We start from the raw sequence: 21500 nt of genomic DNA on the forward strand, positions 1-21500 counted from the left end.
CCGTCCTTTTACTTTGTAGCTCTTCTATAAAGGATATTAGATATCAGTAGTTGTATTAAAATACGTATCTACAAAGTATCTATTCCAAATCTTTCCAAAATGCACGTGATTCTGTATGCTTAGCCCTTCTGCTTAATGTTTATGTTGAGCTAGAAGTTCCATGTGCTGGAAATAAAATGCAGACAGTCACAGCACCTTCCTAAACAAAATACATTGAATTAAGCATTTGGCAGGGAAGAGGAATATGCTGTTCAATTAGTCAGAAGACACGTGATTTTCATATAAATCAAGATGCCTAAAGTTTACGCAGAACCATGGCAAAAAGTCTCAAATTAGAAATCTTCAGATGAGGTGCTTTACTTTTTCTGATACCTTGAAAATTGTTTTAGCTAAACATATAAATGTAATGGTTTGTTGATTAATGGTTCTTTGTGTAGTACTGTACTGTAATGTAGAAAATCAAGGCTTAGCAACTGTAGAAGATCAGCTTTTAATAGTCCAAGTGCCTTTTGAATTTCTGAAAAAAGAAAAACCCTTGGAAAATTCCCAAATGAATTCAGATACAATGAATCTATTAGCAGTGAAGTGTACTGTAAGTTATTTCTGGGATGGTGCTTCTGTGTAAATTTCATTAAGTAGACAGCATTTTTTATTGTTTGGGCTCTAAATGTTGCAAGTATCGTTTTCAAGACACTATTGGAGTAGAACATGTGAAGATGTGTATTGACAGAAGTTGTCAGAAGATTAAAAGGTGATAGTCACTCTCCTTAAATGTAGTTCTGAGAGGTCCTAATGATATTTTGTTCTTTTGTTACCTTTTTAACTCTTATAGAGTCCAAAAAATATTATACTCAATGAAGTTTTCCCTCTGAAAAAGGTAACCATAATATATTTTCACTCTTTTCTATACTTGAATTTTCAGAGTGATATAAAAAGCACCGTCCTGTGACATGTATGCATTGAAATAGAATCTAAGTAAAAAGAAAAAAAGTGCAACATGAAGACATCTATTTCTGTATGAATATGTGATATGGATATCTTAATTCATACACCTTGAGGTTTTCAGCTTGAGAATTAAGAATTTTTAAAATTGATGCGGCTCGTAGTTGTGGTATCTGATGGATAAATTAGAATCAGTGTCTTTATATAACACTGTTATATAAATAAATTGATGGATTGGGAAGGGATGTGTGTTGTTAAGAACTGCAACTTTCTGTAAGTTCTTCCTGTGCATTCAAGACACGTGAAGGAAATTAGCGGACTGCAGATACTTATTGCAGAAACTTCTGTATAGTTCCTGTGTGTCAAAAGGGGAGTGAAAGCTAATGGATGTTAAATGGGATATCTTCTTCTCTAAAGGTTATTTTATCAAAGTGCTTGTTGAGCATCAGACATAAGTATCCATAAACAAAATGAGAAAAGTAATCAGAATGAGTAAAACTGCTTACTTTTTCAACAAGACATCATTTGTGTGGCTTGAAAGGTGTGATATTAACTAGTAAGAACTTAATGAATATTGAGAGGATTTTTTTTAATGTGAAAGCCAAGCAGTAATGATGTGAAAGAGATCACGCAGACCATTTCATTTTAAAGTGAGTTTGTAGATGTAATTAAACAGATGTGTATTTTTGATCTTTGTGTACACATATTTTTGATCTTTGTGAAAACACTCGTTTTAGATACTTTTGTTACTTAAATAGAAATAAATGGCTGACTGGGCTTCCCTTGCTACTTCACATTAATAGTTTACACAAGTCTCTAAAAGAAGTGGTCTTATTAAAGATGTTTAAGTATTGTAATTTTTAGATGTGTAGGAATAACTGGATTTATTTCAGGTTTGTACAGATAATTTTAGGAGATACTTGGTTTAGCTTTGTTGATGCATTTAGGTATTACTTGAAGGACACTGAAATATTTGTCTTTGGCATCTTGTATAATAAGTAATATTTATTTCATATGGAAGCTATCTGTTAATTTATTTGCCTTTTTATTTTAAATAAAGACTCTGACAATGGAGATGTTAACTATGACTATGATCATGAGCTGTCTTTGGAAATGAAGCGCCAAAAGATTCAGAGAGAACTCATGAAGTTGGAACAGGAAAACATGGAGAAACGAGAGGAAATTGTCATTAAAAAGGAGGTTTGTATTCTGTAAATGCAAAGTTAAAGAAAAGTTTTTAAAGAAAGCAACAACCACTTCAGACTTGTTTTCTGGGAGACCTGAGCTTTCTGGACAAATACTGTGCTGTGTTACCCAGTAGTAAATAAGTGGCATGTGTATAACCTGACATGTTAATTGGATGCATGTGCAAGTTTGTACTCCGTCACCTGGCACCATAACCAAGTTTTCTCCTTCATGAAATCAGCTACTGCATGAGTAAGAAACTTGCAATTGAATGACTTGAAACCTCTAACAGAGGTCAGAAGTAGAACACACAGGACATGACTTATACAAAGCTTCTTTTCCAATACCGGAGAGTAGAGTGACAGACGCAAAGCTGTTACTAGATTGCTGAAAACCCTAATTTGGGGGAAGATGGTCTTTGTTTATTAAAATCTGATAGTCCATTGGAAAAACTTGTCTGCTAACTGGGTTTGTACTGATTTTCATCTTCTAGTAAGACTTTTTTTTTTAATGTATTACAGTGCATCATCTTCTCTTCCCTTGTATTTTATGTCATCGTTTTTTAAATCTCTGCAGTTAGTTTATTTGAGGTAGATGTATAAATGGTTAAGTCCTCACATCTAGACTGTTATTTATGTATTTAATCTGTATGAGCATATAGCAAAGCTTTTGAGCATCTATATTTTATCATTTAATATACTCTTTTCCTCAAGATTTCTCCAGAGGTGGTTAGGTCTAAATTATCACCATCGCCATCACCAAGAAAGTCTAGCAAGTCTCCAAAACGAAGATCTAGTCCCAAGTCTTCGTCTTCGGTTAGTAAGAAAGAGAAGAAGGCATCTACTGTATCTTCCCCACTTTTGGATCAGCAAAGGTCAGTAGATGCATCTTGGGAGAATGTGGGGGCAGAGAACCATATTAATTTTTGTTACTGAGCTTTTCATAATTAATACAGTTGTTCATTTTCTTTGCTTTCTGTACTTCTGAAAATGATGCTTCCCATTAGAAGGTAGAACAGAGGTAGTGTTATTGACTTGTACTATGTGGCAGCAGCTGCTTTAAATGGTTACGTCAGTGATCATTTACATGAAAAAATGGTGTAAATATTCTTGAACTGTGAGATGTATATTCCAGAACAGGTGGATGCTTTGTGCCAAGTTAGGTAGTTAACTTTAAATCTAAGAGTTCTTTAATTCATTTTCTGTGTGTGCATGAAGTATTGTATTGCAGAATGGGGAGTTTGAGCAGACCAGGTGCTACAGAGTTCTGATCTTGTGATGCATGCAGTTCATGTGAGGACATTGTAACTTTAGAAAACAATTCTGTCTGAATGGGAACAATTTCTATTTTTGCTTGCTTGCTTCAGAAATAAAGGTTATAGATTGAAGAGCTCAATGTGAATTTGTACCCTTCAGTCAAGTTATTGAGCACTGCTAATGGAGTGGTAAAACCTATCCTAAAAGCGGCAAAGCCCTTTCCATTTTAACTTTTCCTGACAGCATCTGGGAAATCACTATTTGAAGCACTTGTCAGTCTTTTTTTTTTCTTTTTAATTTATCTCTAGGAGTTCTAAAAGTAACCAGAGTAAAAAGAAAGGTCCACGTACCCCAAGTCCTCCTCCTCCAGTACAAGAGGAAACTCCCTTAGGAAAAAAACACAAAGAAAAACATAAAGGCAAAGAGCGTTCAGATGAAAAGACAAGGGAGGTGAAAGAGAGAGGACGTGACTTTGAAAGGCACAAAGAGAAAAAAGAGAAGCAGAGGTAAGTCATGTTACGTTATTAGCTTTTAACTTCAGCGTAACCTTGCTTTTGAAGTTACCTTTCATAAAACATCAGATAGTAAGGAATTTATGCCTGCTTTACCAACAACCATTTTGGTACTGGTTAAGTATTTTAAATTTGTTACTGGATTGTTAGATAAACAGTAACATATTGGTAGGTTTAAGATACATAATACGTTTTTCAAATGCTCTTTGGGAAGATTCATTATTATTCAGGAAGTTGGACGTTAATGAATGAAATAACTTGTTTGCCAAGTTCTTAGTCAAGTCATTCACTTGTCTGCTTGCCTGCTTTTTGAAATGTTAGAGGACCATTGTCTTTGTAAATGGTTGGTGGCACACTTAGACTTGGATTGCTTAAAAAGCATTTCTGAAGAATACTGTTGCAATTCTGCAGTTTCTTCACTTATGCTTATATATATATGTATATATATATATGCATATATATATATATCTCAAATGGTGGACTGATAGGACTATTTCCTTCATCTTTTTAGGCATGATAGTCCATTTAAGTTGTTAAATATAAAATTTACAATTTAAAGCCTTATGTTGCCATGATAAAAATAGAGTACGTATTCATACGTGCTTGCTTTGTAACTAGCATAGCAAAGACTTAGGAGTGAAAGACCAGTAAATTGTGTATTTTTAATTGATAAAGTAAAAACTAATTTATTTTGAAACGTATTATTTCACTTGTGCTTGCCAACTTCATTACTGGAAGGTTGTAAACCATGGAAAACTAAGGTAGTACTGAAAGGGTCAAGAGTCTCAAGGGTTTACTATAATCAGGTATTGCTGCAGCCTTTTATTTCAGTATTGGATTTTCATTTATCCTTTTTATTATAAAAAATAACATCAAATCTTCATGATTTGCGGTATATGAAATTGCTGAAGATTCAGCCAGATCTTTTGTTTGAAAAATGGGATTTGTATTTCAAAATAGCTGTGAACTTTAGTCTTAAATAAAATGCTAACATTACATATATTTTTAAATCAGACAGCAAGGTATGTCTCTGATAGAAGTTTTGCTTCACTGCTGACTGAAATGTTAGCTAAAATTATGAGCATATTTTCATTTTACTTTCTTATAGTTCTGAATATTACAGTTCGTTGGTAGAGTAAATATCTCTCAGTCTATAATTCTGCTAACTTTCAGGTAATTTCATATGTGAAATTCCAGATGGAACTAACCCTTCTTTAAGAGTAGTTTTTCATCTGGTGAGCAAAAGTTCTCTCAGTAGAAATGCACTAATGCCTTGTTATGCCTGTTGAACAAGCTGCTCTTTATCTTTATCAGAGATCCTTCTGAGAGTTCCCATAGGCAGAAGCGTTCTCCCAGTCCTGCAGATCATTCTGGCAGTAATTCCTCCCCTTCCAGGGAGTATTCACCACCTGCTGCAAGGCGACGACAGGTCTCACGAGCCCCAGTGAAATCAACGACTCACAAACATAACTTCTCACCCTCTCGCAGGTGGGTGTTGTGTTCTGCTGCATAGGTTTTTACTTCCATATTAGTTCTAGTTGAGAAACTTCCCCCATTGCTTTGACTGCTTGTTCATGTGTGTCTGTGGGTATATGGGCGCCTCCCAAACTGAGTTCAGAGGCTTTTTTATGGTTGTTTTTTTTTTTTTTCTTGTTCAAGTATTATATCAAAAGTGCCTGTCATGTCAGAAGCACAAGTCATTGTGCAGGCTTCCATTCATCAGTTCCTTTCAAATGTTTTGGCTTTACATGGAGCTTCACAACTCTGATATAAGACATGCTCAGTCTGTGATCATTGGGGAATATTTTTTTTTCTTCTCCACCACTGAATAGCAAAAAACGTGAGAATCTTGGAACTGGAGAAGGAGCAGAACTTCAGCATTCCAAAATGTGTATTATAATTCACTTACAGTCTTGGCTCTATCTCTCCTGATAAGCAAGGGCAGCTAGCTAAATAGTACAATTTGAGGACCATTTCAGAGACCCTTCAGAGAAGACACAATTCCTGCTGATTCAGGGCACCTTAGAAAAACACCTTTTGTCACCTTGGGAAAGGTTACTTCTTTTTCCAAAAAAGGAAAGGGGATAAAGCTTCTTATTTTGGGCTTAAAGAATTGCTAAGCTTAAATTCAGAATGATAGTACTAAGTACTGTATCCCTAATAGAAGGTGTACTTATTTTCCACAACTCTATTGGGAAGGGTATGGGAAGGACACCATATGTGCTTTTTCTTGTTTCATCAGCATCAATATATGTGACATCTGTTGAACTATCCTAAGAGTTGTAAGCATGCTCTTAACTGCTGTGGTTACTCAGCTAATTAATCTAGGCATCTTTGATGGTGCCTTTCTCCAAAGTGGCCTGTTGATTGGAAGGGGAGTAGAGAATCCAGTTTCCTCTTACAGTTGCCAGTAGTAAGGAGACTGAAGAACGCATACACACTTACGGAGACAGAGAAATCTGAGTTTACTCTTTCCTGCCATCCATGAAGAATGTTTACCTGTAGCATGCACAGGAGACCTTGAGGATTTTTATTTTTTCAGACAAAAGGGGCTACACTTAAACATCCTGGAGGTCAGACAGTCTGTAGATGTTTCAGGAGTCATAGGTTCATAGGTTCATAAGGTTGGAAAGGACCTACAAGATCATCTAGTCCAACCATCCTATCACTATCCCTACCCAACTACTAAATCAAATTCCTATCGAGTCCCTAATCTGGATCAGCTGGATGCCATACAATTTTATATATTCAGATAAAGAAATTCTAATCTTGAGTCTCTGACATTAATCATCATAGATGCATTTTAGTGGGATAGTTTCCAGACCTGGCAGTATCTTTCTGCAAGTATACAGACATGAGGATACATTAAACATTAAAAAAAAAAAAGATGCAACCTGTTCTTCAAGATTTTTCAGTTAAACATGTTCAAAGGCTGGTTTTATATATTTTTCTGAGTCATCCCTTTCTTTCTCCCCCTTCCCTGAGTTTTTCTAGTAGAGCTGAATGACTCAGTTCAAGTTTTGCTTCAGCCCGTTCTGTAGAATATTTTCTTTGATGACTTCAAGGAAAAGTCACAGAGCATCCTTTAATGGGAATATCTGGTTCTGTAGTTGATAATCAAGAGGCAGAATCACCATCTTTGTGAGACTGGTCCTTTAATGATCAGTATATTACTCCATGGGACTCTGAAGGCAGTTTTCTTGAGTCATTAGCATTAACTAGAAGGATGAAGTGCTGATATTAATAGAAGATTCCCACCATGTTGTCTTTTACCTAAAAAAGACTTCCATACAGGCTTGGGTTCCTGTCTCACATCACCAGTGATTACACTTAATGTTCTGTTCCCAGGGCTTTGCTCCTTGGAAGCTGAATCGTTCCTCTGTTCTTGACATGAGGAGAATCTTTTTACCTGCACACTCTTGGTCTAATAGAAAATAGCCTTAGCCATGAGATCTATTGCTGAGCAGCATTGATGGCTGTTAATTTGGCTTCTCGATAGCAACTTGATGTGCTGAAAGCCTGCTAACCTGAAGCACTCTGGAGTTCATTCTATTTAGAATCCAACTGACATCAGCTATCCCACTGAGAATAATTTCTTGTGATATTTTCAAGATATTCAGCATGAGTTGTATTACATACATATCTCTGCCAAGTACCACCTGCTGGGCTATTGTGGAATACTGCATGGAGATCTTGCCTTTGGTAAAGTAGTCTGCCTTTTGTGAGTCACCTGAAACTGAGAAATTCAGCTGAAAGATCTGGAGATTTGTCTAAAGTTACTGACTATAAGGACATTTAAAAGCAGAAAGCAAAGTACTTAAATTAATTTTTTGAAAATGCATTATTCTGACACCTGCTTTTCTGTTTGGAGTCTCCATAATCTTGTGAAGTGGAAGGGAGCTGGGAATTAAGAGCAACGCATATTTAATGTGAAAAGACACTTGCAAGTTGCTTAGATGCTGATAAGGTAAAAAAGCTATTGCTGAGCTCAAAGGCTTGAAGTGTTTATGTGTCTGTGTTGGATTTGCATGTGGTAACACATATTGAGGAAATCTGTTCACTGTTGTGTAAATGTTATTTAGTTAAGCTATGGGATTTCCAAGATGAAAGAAACTTAGTGTATATTTTTTCTTACTTTATTAAGTAAGAGATTTCCCTGCTCGTAACATTCATGGTTGTTCAACTTTTAAGTAGATGCACATATGAGTTTCCAGGATAAGAAGTCTAAACTGTTAGGAGATAAACGCTTTGTAACTGAAGAAAGAGATTAGAAATGAAGAAAAAAAAAGAAGACATTTCTAATTTATCAAAAAATAGGATACTGTCAGGGGGAAAAAGATCCCCTTATGTAACACTGTATGAGTTATCTGCCCAATTTTAGCTTAACGTCCAAAAAACAAGATACGTTGAAGAAAACAATTATACTTGGTTTGTGGGATGGGAGAGAAGGAAAAACACGTTTTGTTAATTCTTCATTTTTCCCCTGGGAAAGCAGTGTGTGTATGTGTGTGTGTGCGTATAAGAAAAAACAAAATAATTTAGACTGAAAAACCTGTTCATAGATATTAAATAAACGATTAACATTTAAATGTAAATATACTCTGAATTATACGAGGGACGTTTAGTTTGATGTTATAGAAATAGCACTTGTTTTCAACAGACAGAAGACAGAGAATGCACAGTTTGTTTTAATCCCTCTATTTTATGTAGGGTCTGGTAGTTTAACTTTTCTAACCCTTTCTTGCAGATCTGCTTCTCCATCGGGCCAGCGTCATTCTCCCATATCCTCTAGACATCATTCTTCTTCATCGCAGTCAGGCTCCTCTGTTCAAAGACATTCTCCTTCCCCACACCGCAAAAGAACTCCTTCTCCCTCCTATCAAAGGACGGCTTCTCCGCCTGCAAGGCGATCATCTTCCCCCTATCCCCCACGTTCTTCCTCTTCCCCTCAGAGGAAGCGAAGCCCTTCGAGACACAGATCTCCTGGAAGAGAAAAGGGAAGGCACGATCGAGACCGAGCTTCACAGTCTCATGACAGGCGCCACGAAAGACGGGATGGTATGAATAAAAATAGCACTTTAGGATAGTTTGCATATTGCAATTTGAACCTTGGCTTTCAATTTGAGGCACTGTGAAGAAAAATAGTCAGAAATCTGGATTATTCTTTCTGTGTTGTTTCGGGGACTGTGCAGTGGCTTTGCTTTGGTGGCACTACTTAGGTAGGCTCAACTGGTTCACGAGTTCCTGTAGGCATCTGTTTAGGTGTTTCTTGTGTAATGCAGTGATGGTGACAGTGACGTTCTCTTTTTAAGAAGCGTATGCTAGAGTACTTCTATGAGGAGAGGTTGAGAGAGTTGTAATTGTTTAGGCAAGAGAAGGCTCCATGGAGACCTTATTGCTACTTTCCAGCGCTTGAAAGAAGTTTATAAGCAGGAGAGGAATCGACTTTTTATGCAGGTAGATAGTGACAGGACAAGGGGGAATGAATTTAAACTGAAGAAGGAGAGGTTTAGGTTATATGTTAGGCTGAAGTTCTTCACTCAGAGGGTGATAAGGCACTGGAATAGGCTGCCCAGGGGAGCTATGAATGCCCCATCTGTCACAGAGTTATCTCTAGATCTGTCTATGCCCCATACTTGAAGGCGTTCAAGGCCAGACATGATGGGTTCCTGGGCTACCTGTTCTAGTGGTTGGCAACCCTGTATATGTCAGAGGGCTGGAATTAGGTGATCTTTCAGGTCTCTTCCAACCCAGGCCATTCTGTGATTCTTTGCTAGTGGATCAGCTGGGTGGCTGCAGGATATTTGCAAGTATTGCTCATATTTGTGAAATGCCTCATGCTAATCCAGTTATCACTGATAGCTCTATCTGTAGTTTTTTTCATTAACATTAAGTGAGGTGCATGCAAAGAAAGAATCATTCCTCTTGGAAGTCTGTAGAGTTTTTTGAGCAATTTGTAATGGACAAATATACCATTTCTCTAGAGACAGATTACAAAGATTGCACTTGTCTGCCTTTTTTAGATCTACTATAAACTCACTTTCCTGAAGCAATAACATTGTAAATAACTTAAAAAATATATATTTTAGCAGAGCATTGAGGTCATTGAGGTCTTAACAGCAGGTGGTCCAGTTATAGCACTGATTTCCTGAAAGTATGTGTTGTTTAGAAAAGAAAGGAACCTATGATTGAAGGAAAGATGATGCTGTCTTTAAATCGTTGAAGTGTGCTTTCTTTCGGATATCTTTTTATTTATTTTTACTATACTTGCTGTCTTTACTAAATTATTGCTAAATATAATCGCTAAAATATTATTATTATTAAATAATAATATTAATATATAATATAATATAATTAATGTAATAGTATTTAATAATAATGTTATTAAAATTATTGCTAAATATTATTGCTAAAATAATTGCTAAATATTTGTAAAGTACAAATTCAGATCCACAGAAAGATTATTAGAGCTTATTGAATATTTAGATGGATACACAGCATCACCTGTGTGTATGTCAAAGTATATTTTTACAGTATTGATTTAATGTGATCTGCCTTCTGAATTTTTTTTTGTTTGTTTTGATTAAGTAAGGTGTATAACACTGTATTAAATATTTTACAGAAACTAGAGGGAAAAGGGAAAAAGAAAGAGAAACGAGAGATGATCGTGATTATGACCAGGAGCAGAGTACCTCCAGGGATCATAGAGATGATAGAGAATCTCGTGATGGAAGAGATCGGAGGGAGACAAGAGATAACAGAGATCGGAGGGAGACGAGGGAATCCAGAGACACTCGAGACTCCAGAGATACGAGGGATTATAGCAGAGATAACAAAGATAGTCGTGATCAGAGAGACTCACGTTCCACACGGGATTCTCATGACTACAGAGACAGAGAAAGTCGGGATGCCCACAAAAAGGATGACCAGTATCAGGAGGACTCACGCAGCTATGGAAGATCCCATGGCAGAGAGGAGAGCTCTCGTGCTGAAACAAGGAATGACTCCAGAAGTGATTCCAGAAATGAGAGCAGAAGCGATCGAACTGGCAGAAGTCGAGGCAGAGGTCCAGAATTGTCTGACAAAGGTATTACATGATTTAAAACACTGGTAAACACCTTTATTGTTGGAGATTGAATATTGAAGGCTGTATTACCTTGTTTGCTAAGACATTTGGAAACATTGACGAATAGTTCAAGCTTTTAAGTTATGTTCAGTTCTGTTGTTATTAAATTAGAACAGTTGCTTAAAATTATAGTCCTTCTGCTTTCTCCACTTGTTAGAAAAGTGTAATGACACTGGTATCCTGCCAAACTGGTTTAAAACAAACTCAAACCCATGCAACAATCTTAATTCTGTCACCCAACCCTGGGTTTTCCTATGGGCCATAAACAGCAAGAGGCTGATGTATAGCAAATTAGTAGGGAACAGCATGTCTCCAAGTACTGGACAGCAATTTTATTTTCTCAAAAGCTACTGTGTAGACATTTGAAAGCAGTATTTCTTCCACATCCCCGTTTCTTCTTTGATGAAAAAAAAAGGGGAAATTTCAAATTTTGACAGTATTTTTGAAAGTTTGGTGCACTCTGTTGAACGGTTTGATGAAAAGTTAATCCTATAGTTAGTGTAATACCTGAATGGATTTCCATATGTGTGAGAACTCATCTGTTATATTGATACATCACTATTAGGAAGTCGAGGGACTAGAGGATCCCAGGTTGATGGTCACAGCAGTAGTGGAAACTACCACGACAGTTGGGAATCAAGGAGTAGCTACCCTGATCGGGATCGCTATGACAGTCGAGACCAAGCAAGGGATTCCTCCTTTGAAAGAAGACATGGTGAACGGGACAGGCGGGACAACAGAGAAAGAGGTATTGTAATGTAAATATTATGCACACATAGGTATCTATTACACATACATAGAAAGCATATGTAGGAAGGTGAATATCCTGTATTTCCTCCTTCTCCCACTACTAATTCATAAGTAATTACACTCTAATACTAATCCTGTCCTTCGAGTTAACTTCATCAATACAAGTAACCTGTACAGATGGTACAGATACCCGTTATCATGGAAAGCACAGATGTGTTCTAGATGTTCACCTTAAGTTCTTCCATATACAAGGGCTCTGTAATATTTGCTGTTTCTTATCATTGATAAGAAATTGTACTTGTCTGTTCGTATATATTTGCATCACAGTCGCAGCTATTGCAAATATGTATAAAAAGAGTTTTGGTAACCATCTGGTGGGAACTGCAAAAGTTTGACACAAGTTACTATCTCTGATAAAAGTGGATAAATAACCTTTAGCTGATTACTTCTTATTTACTAAAGGAAATGCGTCAGCATATCTGTACTGTTAGAATCTGTGCAGGCATCTTAAGACATCCCATGATGCTTCTGGATGGGTAATTCCTTTTTAGGATCATAGAATGGTAGAATCACCAAAATTGGAAGAGACCTCCAAGACCATCTAGTTCACCTACCACCAATATTTCTCCTCTGAACCATGTCCCTTAGTTGTTACGGTTTTATGGTTTTTGTTGTATTGTTGATATTCTACATCATAACATCATGTGGTATATTGGGAGTTAAAGAGTTAATGCTCTAGCTCCGTTCTGGGTATACCTGACCAGGAATCAAACCCGGGCCGCTGCAGTGTAAGCGCCGGCTCCCAACTGCTAGACCTTAACATTAACTCTTTTATATATTGTCCATTCATACATTCATTAGTACAACATCTAAACATTTCTTGGACATCTCCAGGAACGGTGAGTCTGCCAGCCCCCTGGACAGTCTATTCCAGTGCCTAACCACTTGTTTGGAGAAGAAATCTTTCCTAACATCCAACCTAATCCTCCTCAGCTCAACTTGAGGCCATTCCCTCCAGACCTATCACTAGTTAGAGGAGAGGCTGATCTTGCCACAACCTCCTTTCAGGGAGTTGTTGAGAGTGAGAAGGTCTTTTCAGAGCTTCCTCTTCTCCAGGATGAACGATCCCAGCTCCCTCAGCCGCTTCTCATAGGACTTGTTCTCCAGATCTCTCACCAGCTTCATTGCCTTTCTCTGCACATGTTCCAGGGCCATATAATTGTTTACTGTGTGGTTCAAAAGTGAATGCAGTGCTTGAGGTGCGGCCTCACCAGAGCTGAGTACAGGGGGATGATCAGTTGTCTGCTTCTGCTGACAGCACTATTTCTTATACAAGCCAGAATGAATTTGGCCCTACCGAAAAAAGACCTGGGGGTACTGGTGGATGGGAAACTGGACATGAGCTAGCAGTGTGCTCTCTTGATCCAGAAAGACAGCTGTATCCTGGGATGCATCAAAAGCAGCATGGTCAGCAGGTTGGGGGAGGTGGGGTTGCTCTGTGCTGGTGAGGCCTCACCTGGATTACTGCTTTCAGATGTGGAGTACTCAGTGCAGGAGAGACATATACCTGCTGGAGTGCATGCAGAGAAGGGCCACGAAAATGATCCAAGGAATGGAAATCCTCTCCTGTGGGGACATTCTGAGAGAGCTAGCACTCTTCAGCCTGTAGACGAGAAGGCTGTGAGGTGACCTGATAGCAGCCTTTCAATAACTAAAGGGCCACTTCAGCAGGGTCTGTGGTGACAGATTAGGGGGTAACAGTTTCAGGCTTGGGGGGGGTAGATTTAGGTTAGAAACATGGAAAAAATATTTCACAGTAAAGGTGGTGAGGCACTGGAACAGGTTGCCTGGTGACATTGTGGATGCCCTGTCCCTGGAGACTTTCAAGGCAAGGCTAGATCAGGCTCTGAGCAACCTGAGATAGCTGTGGTGTCACTGTTTGTTGCAGAGGAGTTGGACTGGATGGCCTTCAGAGGGCCCTTCCAACTCTTAACAATTGTATATTTCAAAGGGATGTTTTGTACGCTACTTTGTGTAATGTTTTTTGGCCCACTGAAATCTGACTGTTATTGTTTGTTTTTGTGAAAGTTCTCTTGCTTTGAAGACATGAGAGAATCTAATTTTGAAGAAACATAATCTCTAGGTTTCCTTTTTTGTGTTAGCTGAAAAACAGTCTGAATGTGTCCTGGAGGGTTGGCTCTTGCAGACTAGCTTTCACATCTTCCATTTCCAAAAACCCAGTGAATAACTTATAGTGTAGTTTGTACTTTCAATATCATACTGAGTTTTTCATTAAAAACAAAGAAACAGCAACTTACAAGTAAAAACGTGCTACTACAATGCAAGATGTTTCTTGAAGGGAAGATGCTCTGAATGGGCTACTTTTCCCTTTTTGGGGAAAGAATAAATAAAAATACTTAAATGGAGATAAGATCTGTCAGTTTCCTAAAAATGTATATCATTTTTGTAATTTCAACTCTTAGAGTTATGAGTCAGTACATACTTCCCATGATTAGATCACTGTCTTAAAATTTGTTGTTTGGAGGAGTATCAGGATAGATTCTCATTGATACTTAGTTCTGTGATATATAAAGAAACATTTTAGTGTGATTTTAAATGTTAACCTCTGTATTTGATCTGTCTTTATTCAACTGAAGTACCCAGGTAGGTGTACCCAACCATCATTGGAGCAGTGCTTCAAATAATAAGGTTATGTAAGAAGTGCTGATGTTCCGTGTTCAAATGTCTAATACACTTGCAGGTATCTTAAGGAGGGTAAATGTTTTGTGTAGATGTTTTGTCACTAAATCTGACACAGTAAACATTACAGGGCCCTTGTATAAAACTTAGTATGCCCAGTATATCATATTATAAAGCTACAGACACCATTTGAAGAATGTGAAACCTGTTCATGGAACCAATTGCATGAACTGATGATTTAAAATCTGTTAAAAAAAGTATTAACATCTATGGCAGAAATGTCATTTAAGTTTACTTTTAATTTTACCTGGTAACAAGGGAGCATTAAATCATTATTAATTCACTCTGAGATTAAAATTGATTAAACTGATGGAAATGCATGTTTTATTGACTTAGTCCTGTTCAAACTCTGCCTGTTTGTCCCTTGTGGTCATTGTCTCAATTTATAGGAAAGTGTACTAATAGTGATGGACCTCTCTATTTCCACAGTTCGTGTTTATTGTATAATGCTTTGGGTATATATTGTAGAATAAGTTTTATTGATCTTTCACTGGTCAGATACTTCTAACATCAGCACAAAAACTGTTACAAAGTCATCAAAATTTATTGAAATAGTCAAAATTAATTAAAAAGTAACAAAGTGCAGTTCAACTTTAACTGTAGATCTCTAGTGTGCAAATGCCCTTAGATAATCAAGCTGTGCTGTCCTTCTGGATCATTTATTTTATATATGAGAGTAGTTCTCTCAATAACCCCAATCCACTATCTGAACATTGAAAAACCTAGCTGCTGTGAAGTCACATGAGAGCAGGTATGAGTTCTGTATTTCATCATCATCTCTCCTGCTGGATTTGGTTTTTCATTTCTGTGCAGAGATCTCTTCTTATGGGAGTAGATTGGACAATATACATAGTAAAAGTTGAAGCAAAGTAAACACAGTGAGTTCTTGTAAACCTGAGAGTCTTAGTTTTTGGAGGTAACATTTTCTTAAAGAAGTTGTAGTACTTCATTTGTCGTTCTGAGCTTTCCAAGGTCTTATACTAGATTTTGAATGATTCAATCGTGTGGTAATAGTGGCTCGACTAAGTTATATCATTACCTATTGAAGCCTTTCAGAAACATCCCGTAGAAGATGAAATTCTCCTAGTGACTAAGTGTAAACTAAGGCAAGTTCCCACCTGAAATACTGAAAAAAATTACTTAAAATTAGTACTGCTTTTTGTATCCTTCTCAGCCCCAAGAGAAAATACCCAGGTTACCACAGGGAGTCACTTCTCTTTTAATGCAAACCAACATCTACATTGTCAAAACAAAAACTCTTAGTATTTTATTAGTGTAGTGGAAGTGATGTATATGTCATCCCTTCAATGCTCGGTAATTGAACCTTCCCTCTTTTCACAGATCAGAGAGCAAGCTCACCAGTACGGCATCAAGGACGAAGTGATGACCTTGAGCGGGATGAAAGACGAGATGAACGAAGGGTAGATCGGAGTGATGACAGGAGAGATGAAAGGGCCCGGGAGAGAGAACGGGAAAGAGAGAGGGACCGAGAGAGGGAGAGGGAGAGAGACCGGGAACGAGAAAGGGAGAAGGAAAGAGAGTTGGAACGAGATCGTGCTCGGGAACGGGAGAGGGAACGAGAGCGGGACAAAGATAGGGATCGTGAGCGCGATCGAGACCGGGACCATGACAGAGATAGGGAACGAGAAAGAGAGAGAGAGAAGGAGCGAGAGCGAGAGAGGGAGGAACGAGAGAGGGAGAGAGAGCGTGAAAGAGATCGCGAGCGAGAACGAGAAAGGGAGCGAGGTCGAGACAGAGATAAAGAAAGAGAGCGCCAGAGAGACTGGGATGACAAAGAAAAGGGAAGAGAAGACCGCAGGGATAAAAGAGAGGACATTCGAGAAGAAAGAAGCTCAAGAGATGTCCATGAAGAAAGGAAATCCAAGTAAGTAGATCTGAATGTTACTTAAGATGAAAGAAAAATGCACAGTATCTTAAGGAAGGAGGGGATATGCTGTTCATGCAGAGGTACAGTCTAGAGCTGTATCTCCTCTGCTTCTATGTGGCATCTGCTGGTGGCTACAAAATCAATGTGTATGCTATGTTGGTGAAGTTAGTATGGTGCTTTGCTAGTGCAGAATCAAGAAACAACTCACAAACTGAGTTAGATCATTTCATTTGCTCTTCTAAGTATGCCTGCATGGCATTGGTTTTGTAGTGCAGGCACTGTACTATTAGTGGTATTTTTTGAAGTTTCATGAGTCAGATAGCTGCTGTGTAGGTCAGAGTTCCTGACTTTATTCATCAGATTTCTGTTGAACATACATTACCCTTTGCATTGTTGACTTTTCAACACCTGAAGGCTACGCTCTGGAGATGTGAACAGTACTCGAGTAAATGTGCGATGCTTCCTTTTTTTTTTTTTTTTTTTTAAGTAAATGCCACCGATTCTCTCATTTATTTTTCAGCTAGTGAAATAAAATACTCATTGTGACATCAATAATGAACAAAGCAGTGTTGTCCTGAGTGGCAGCTTTGCTTGGAAATAACAGTAGTTTTTGTGTGACAGAATTGTGGAGCACTGTAAATAATCTAGCTCCTCCATCCCTTTGGGGAAAAGCAAACGTCTGGGTTGGAGCTTAGCTGCCAGCTGAGGTCAGTCCACTGCAAGGACCATTGCCACAGGAAAAAAAAATGATTTTAATATTCTTTCATACCTTCTTGTTAAAAAAAAACCCTGAAAATTTGTTTGAAGTGTTAGAGTTTTACTTTAAGATAACTTAGATATTTAGAATAGGAAAGAATACTTCAAGTTTTAAAATAACTTATAAAGCTACAAAACTCTCTGGCATCCTTGTTAGCTTGTATGAGGTATATTATGTTTGAGGTGCTTATACTTGAAAGACTGGATCAATGATAAACTTAATTATTGAATGTTTTCTTTAAAGAACCCTCAAGAAATTTGACGACAAATATTTGCTCTGCAGGAAGCGTCACAGAAATGAAAGCAGTCCAAGCCCTCGTCAGTCACCCAAACGTCGCCGTGAGCACTCTCCTGACAGTGATGCTTACAACAGTGGAGATGATAAAAGTAAGTAGGAGTAGGCTGTCTGCTGCAGCACTGTGCTTACCCTTTGCCTATGAAAATTAGCTTGCAATCTTAAGCAGGAAAAAAAAAAAACAACAAAGCGTGAAGAAAGCATTTGTAAGTCTCCTCTTCCACTGTTAAGATTCATGCTTACCAAAACAAAAGTATTCTGTTGCTGCTGCTGCAGGGAAAAAAAACAACAGGAAAACAAAAATATGCAACTGAAATGATGAATTATTTGTTTTGATTGAAACCTTTTAGCATGCAGAAGATACCATGTATTCACCTGTTCTCCTTTCTAAATGATAGAAATACATTCTTTTTGCCATTTTGTAGACGATAAGCACAGACTTCTGAGCCAGGTTGTGCGACCACAGGAATCCCGGTCACTGAGTCCCTCTCACATTGCAGAAGATAGGCAGAGCCGCTGGAAAGAAGAGGAACGGAAAGACAGAAAGGAAAGTTCCCGACGTTATGAAGAACCAGAGTTTAAAGAGAGAATTTCTTCATCAGATAAGCAGAGAGAGCAACCAGATGCTTCAGAAAGCTCCCGGTCCAGAGTTCAGGAAAGTCTTGGACGCCGTCCCTCTGAAGAAAGAGATGCTTCTGATAGAATGCACGATGACAGCAAGAAGAAGTCTAAAATACAGAAAAAGGCCACGAAGAAAAAGAAAGATGATGACAGTGGGGTGGAAAGGTACGCTAATGAATCAACAACTGAGGAAAGCCAGGTCTTTTCTCCCAAGAAAGGTCAAAAAAAGAAAAATGTGGAGAAAAAGCGGAAGAGGTCCAAGGGTGATTCTGAGGTTTCTGATGAAGAAATTGTTCCACATCATAAAAAAAAGAAAGGTCCAAGAACCCCTCCTGTCACAAAAGAGGAATTGGTTGAAGCACCACCTGAGAAAGCTGTGGCAGAAGTCCCCCAGAAAAGAGAAGAGACAACATTTAGTGACTGGTCTGATGAAGATGTTCCAGAACGTGGTGACATCGTTGTTCCAGAGAGAAACACTGAGGAATCCCATAGAAAAAGTCACAGATTGAGGGTAGAAAAAGTGGAAGCTCCGCATGTTACTATAGATGATGGACCACATCGTAAACCAGTGGATCAGAAGCGCAGCAGCAGTCTTGGTAGCAATCGGAGCCACGCCTCAAGCAGACTTCGATCCCCTTCCAATGAGTCAGCTCATCGCAGTGGCGATGACCAGACTGGACGGAAGAGGATCCTTCACAGTACCTCTAGGGACAGGGATAGGGATAGGGATAGGGACAGGGACAGGGACAGGGAAAGGGAGAAGAAAAGCTTAGAAATCACTGGGGAACGAAAGTCCAGAATTGATCAGCTGAAAAGAGGAGAGCCCAGTCGCAGCACATCTTCAGGTAAGAATATATTTTCAGTGAGTCTGGTCTGCCATTCTTTACGGAAGTGCAGAGGTACAAATCCCAAATCTTTCTTGTATGGCCATATACTCTCTTAGTTTGTAATCAGTGTGAAGGGAGAGGGAAGTTCTCTGCCATTCATAATAAAACTAGAGTGAGTCAAGATTCCTGGGAATGTTACCATATTTGAAAAGTTGATCCTCACTGGGCATTATTACCACTTTGTTTATAACAAAACATTCAGTCAGATTTGGCAGTTCATGCTGCCTGGAGGATAAAGTAATCTGCAGGATGAATTAAACTGTAGAAAATCCTTCTGCTAACAGAACATTAGTTTTATTGAAAGAATGTTTTAAAATGAATTAATAAGATTCATTTTGATGTGGAAATGTTGAGATCTATGCAAAATGTCCCTTCATTCTGGAAGAGGGATCCGTTTTGAAGTGGGGAGCTGTTTTTGCTGAGGTAGATGTGTCATCGTTCTCGATAGGGATACTTGTAGTGCATATAGAGATAATTTTTATTGCAAATCCAGGGAATCACAATTGATTTGGTTTCTTTCTGTGGTTCCTATAAAGGAATGACTAAAAAATTTCTGTACAACATAGACAGCATCAATAGAGTAATATCTTCCTCCTAAATCAGTTTTGACTCTTGTCATGGTTTCATGTCTGAACTTATTTCTGAATTTACCATTTGCTAGCCAAGACATCTCTAGCTTTTAAAAAAAGATGTGTTTTGAAAATAATTTTGAGATGATTCCTATTTTTTTCTGATTCCTGCTTAGATTTCTGAGTAAATTATGTATTTCAGTTTTGCTTCTGTAATAATGGAAAGTAGCCACTGAAAATCTTTTTCTGGGACTTGGAGAAATACCATTATTTATTTCCAGGTGATGCTTTTCAGAAGTCAGTTTTCATACCAGACCCCTCAAAGTAGTTTGGTGTATTAAAATGGTTTCATGAGCTGCAGTCATGCCTGTGTTTAAAATATTTTATCCAGATCGTCAAGATTCAAGAAGCCACAGTTCAAGAAGAAGCTCTCCTGAATCAGATCGTCAGGTCCACTCCAGATCTGGGTCCTTTGACAGCAGGGAAAGGCTTCAGGAGCGAGATCGACATGACCACGATCGAGAGCGAGACAGAGACAGGAGAGAGGGAAGACAAAGAGACTGGGATCGAGACCGAGACATTGACAAAGACTGGCCAAGGAGCAGGGAGCGAGAGAGACTCCGCGAACGTGAGAGAGAGAGGGAAAAGAGAAGGGAGCTGGACAGAGAGAGAGACAGACAGCTACCTGATACTGCTGAAAGAGAGAGGGACAGGACTCTTGACATGTCCTCTCAAAAAGAATCAACAAAGCACAGTGAAACCAAACTGGACAGAGATCATGAAAAAGAATTTGATGGTGTTTGTCGAGATTCTGCCACTTCAGAGAAGGAAAGAGCAGACAAAGACTTAGGATCGTTACAAGGTTTTGAAGATGGAAATGAGGCTGAAAAGGGAGAGAGTCTAGAAGGTGAGATGTCTGGGAAAGACTCAGATATTTTATTATTTCCCTTTTAGCACAGTGCTGAACTGAGCTATATTAGAGAGCTTTGTTAATGAAGGGGATATGGCTTGAGCTTCTCTATCTGTAAGCATAACAAGATAAGGGAGAGTTTTAATGGGCATTTCCTTAGCGTTAATTATGTGTATATTAGTATTTTTTCTAAAGAATTCTTGTGTCAAATAAGCATAAATGATATGAGATATAAGTTTGCCAAGGTGTAACATTTCTTCATAGGCAGTTTGCTTAAGAATAGTGCCAAAAATGTAATTGCTTTGGTACACCATTTTAAGATCTACTTGTTAGTTTCGAATTGACAGGCAGTGAGTGAAAGAAAATGAGTGTTGACTCACAACTGTTATTTGGTATTTTTTTCTGCATAATCCAATTAGCAGAGAAATGATTGTCTGATGAGTAGATTAAGTGTATATATGGCTTGGCATAACAGTCCAAAAATGATTTTACTGAATTAGTCATAATAAATGCAGCTTCAGTTTGCTATCCCTAACAGTACTGGGGAAAACATTAATAAAGTAAGGAGCAAACTGTTTCTTTACCAGGAGTGGGTTGGTTGGAAATAGACCCAGTCTATATAGAAATATAAAAGAAGCAAGAATCTAACTGTAGAGAAAGTGGTATAAATTATCATGGAATCGTACGATGACGTAGGTTGGAAGGACCTTCAAAGATGATCTGATTCCAGCCCCCATACTGCAGGCAGGGTTGCCAGGCACTAGATCAGATTGCCATGAGTGGCATCCAACCTGGCCTTGAACACCTCCAGGGATGGGGCATCTACAGCTTATCTGGGAAGCCTTCATTAGTACCATCTTTTGTGACCGATCCATTTTGGATGGTGGCCTTTCCTTGTATTGTGTCAGCCTGGTGTCATCAGGAAACTTGCTGGGGGTACACTCAGTCCCACTGTGTCTTGATAAAGATGTTGAAAGGGCACCAGTACCAAGACAGACTTCAGGGAAACACCATTCATGACCGGCCTCTGCCTGGAGATAGAG

The 21500-nt window shown here is 38.4% G+C and overlaps 1 protein-coding gene across 6 annotated transcripts in view; it reads left to right on the forward strand.

Annotated features, from left to right (window-relative positions):
* ZC3H13 (zinc finger CCCH-type containing 13) overlaps positions 1 to 21500 on the forward strand; it is a 47358-nt gene that overhangs the window by 19368 nt on the left and 6490 nt on the right. For 4 of the 6 annotated variants that reach the window (XM_065743912.1, XM_065743915.1, XM_065743914.1 and 1 more), the window contains 11 exons: positions 2003 to 2142; positions 2841 to 3001; positions 3692 to 3889; positions 5210 to 5383; positions 8643 to 8953; positions 10518 to 10982; positions 11587 to 11769; positions 15873 to 16416; positions 17420 to 17562; positions 17896 to 18936; positions 19939 to 20454. In XM_065743912.1, coding sequence (XP_065599984.1) covers positions 2003 to 2142; positions 2841 to 3001; positions 3692 to 3889; positions 5210 to 5383; positions 8643 to 8953; positions 10518 to 10982; positions 11587 to 11769; positions 15873 to 16416; positions 17420 to 17562; positions 17896 to 18936; positions 19939 to 20454 — 3876 coding nt within the window. The remainder of the gene's footprint in view (positions 1 to 2002; positions 2143 to 2840; positions 3002 to 3691; positions 3890 to 5209; positions 5384 to 8642; positions 8954 to 10517; positions 10983 to 11586; positions 11770 to 15872; positions 16417 to 17419; positions 17563 to 17895; positions 18937 to 19938; positions 20455 to 21500) is intronic. The other 2 variants (XM_065743918.1, XM_065743916.1) reach the window with 1 other exon arrangement.

The sequence above is a fragment of the Cyrtonyx montezumae genome, unplaced genomic scaffold (assembly GCF_038088225.1).
Source record: "Cyrtonyx montezumae isolate F1298 unplaced genomic scaffold, pur_monq_1.0 scaffold_3, whole genome shotgun sequence".
Classification (NCBI taxonomy): Eukaryota; Metazoa; Chordata; class Aves; order Galliformes; family Odontophoridae; genus Cyrtonyx; species Cyrtonyx montezumae.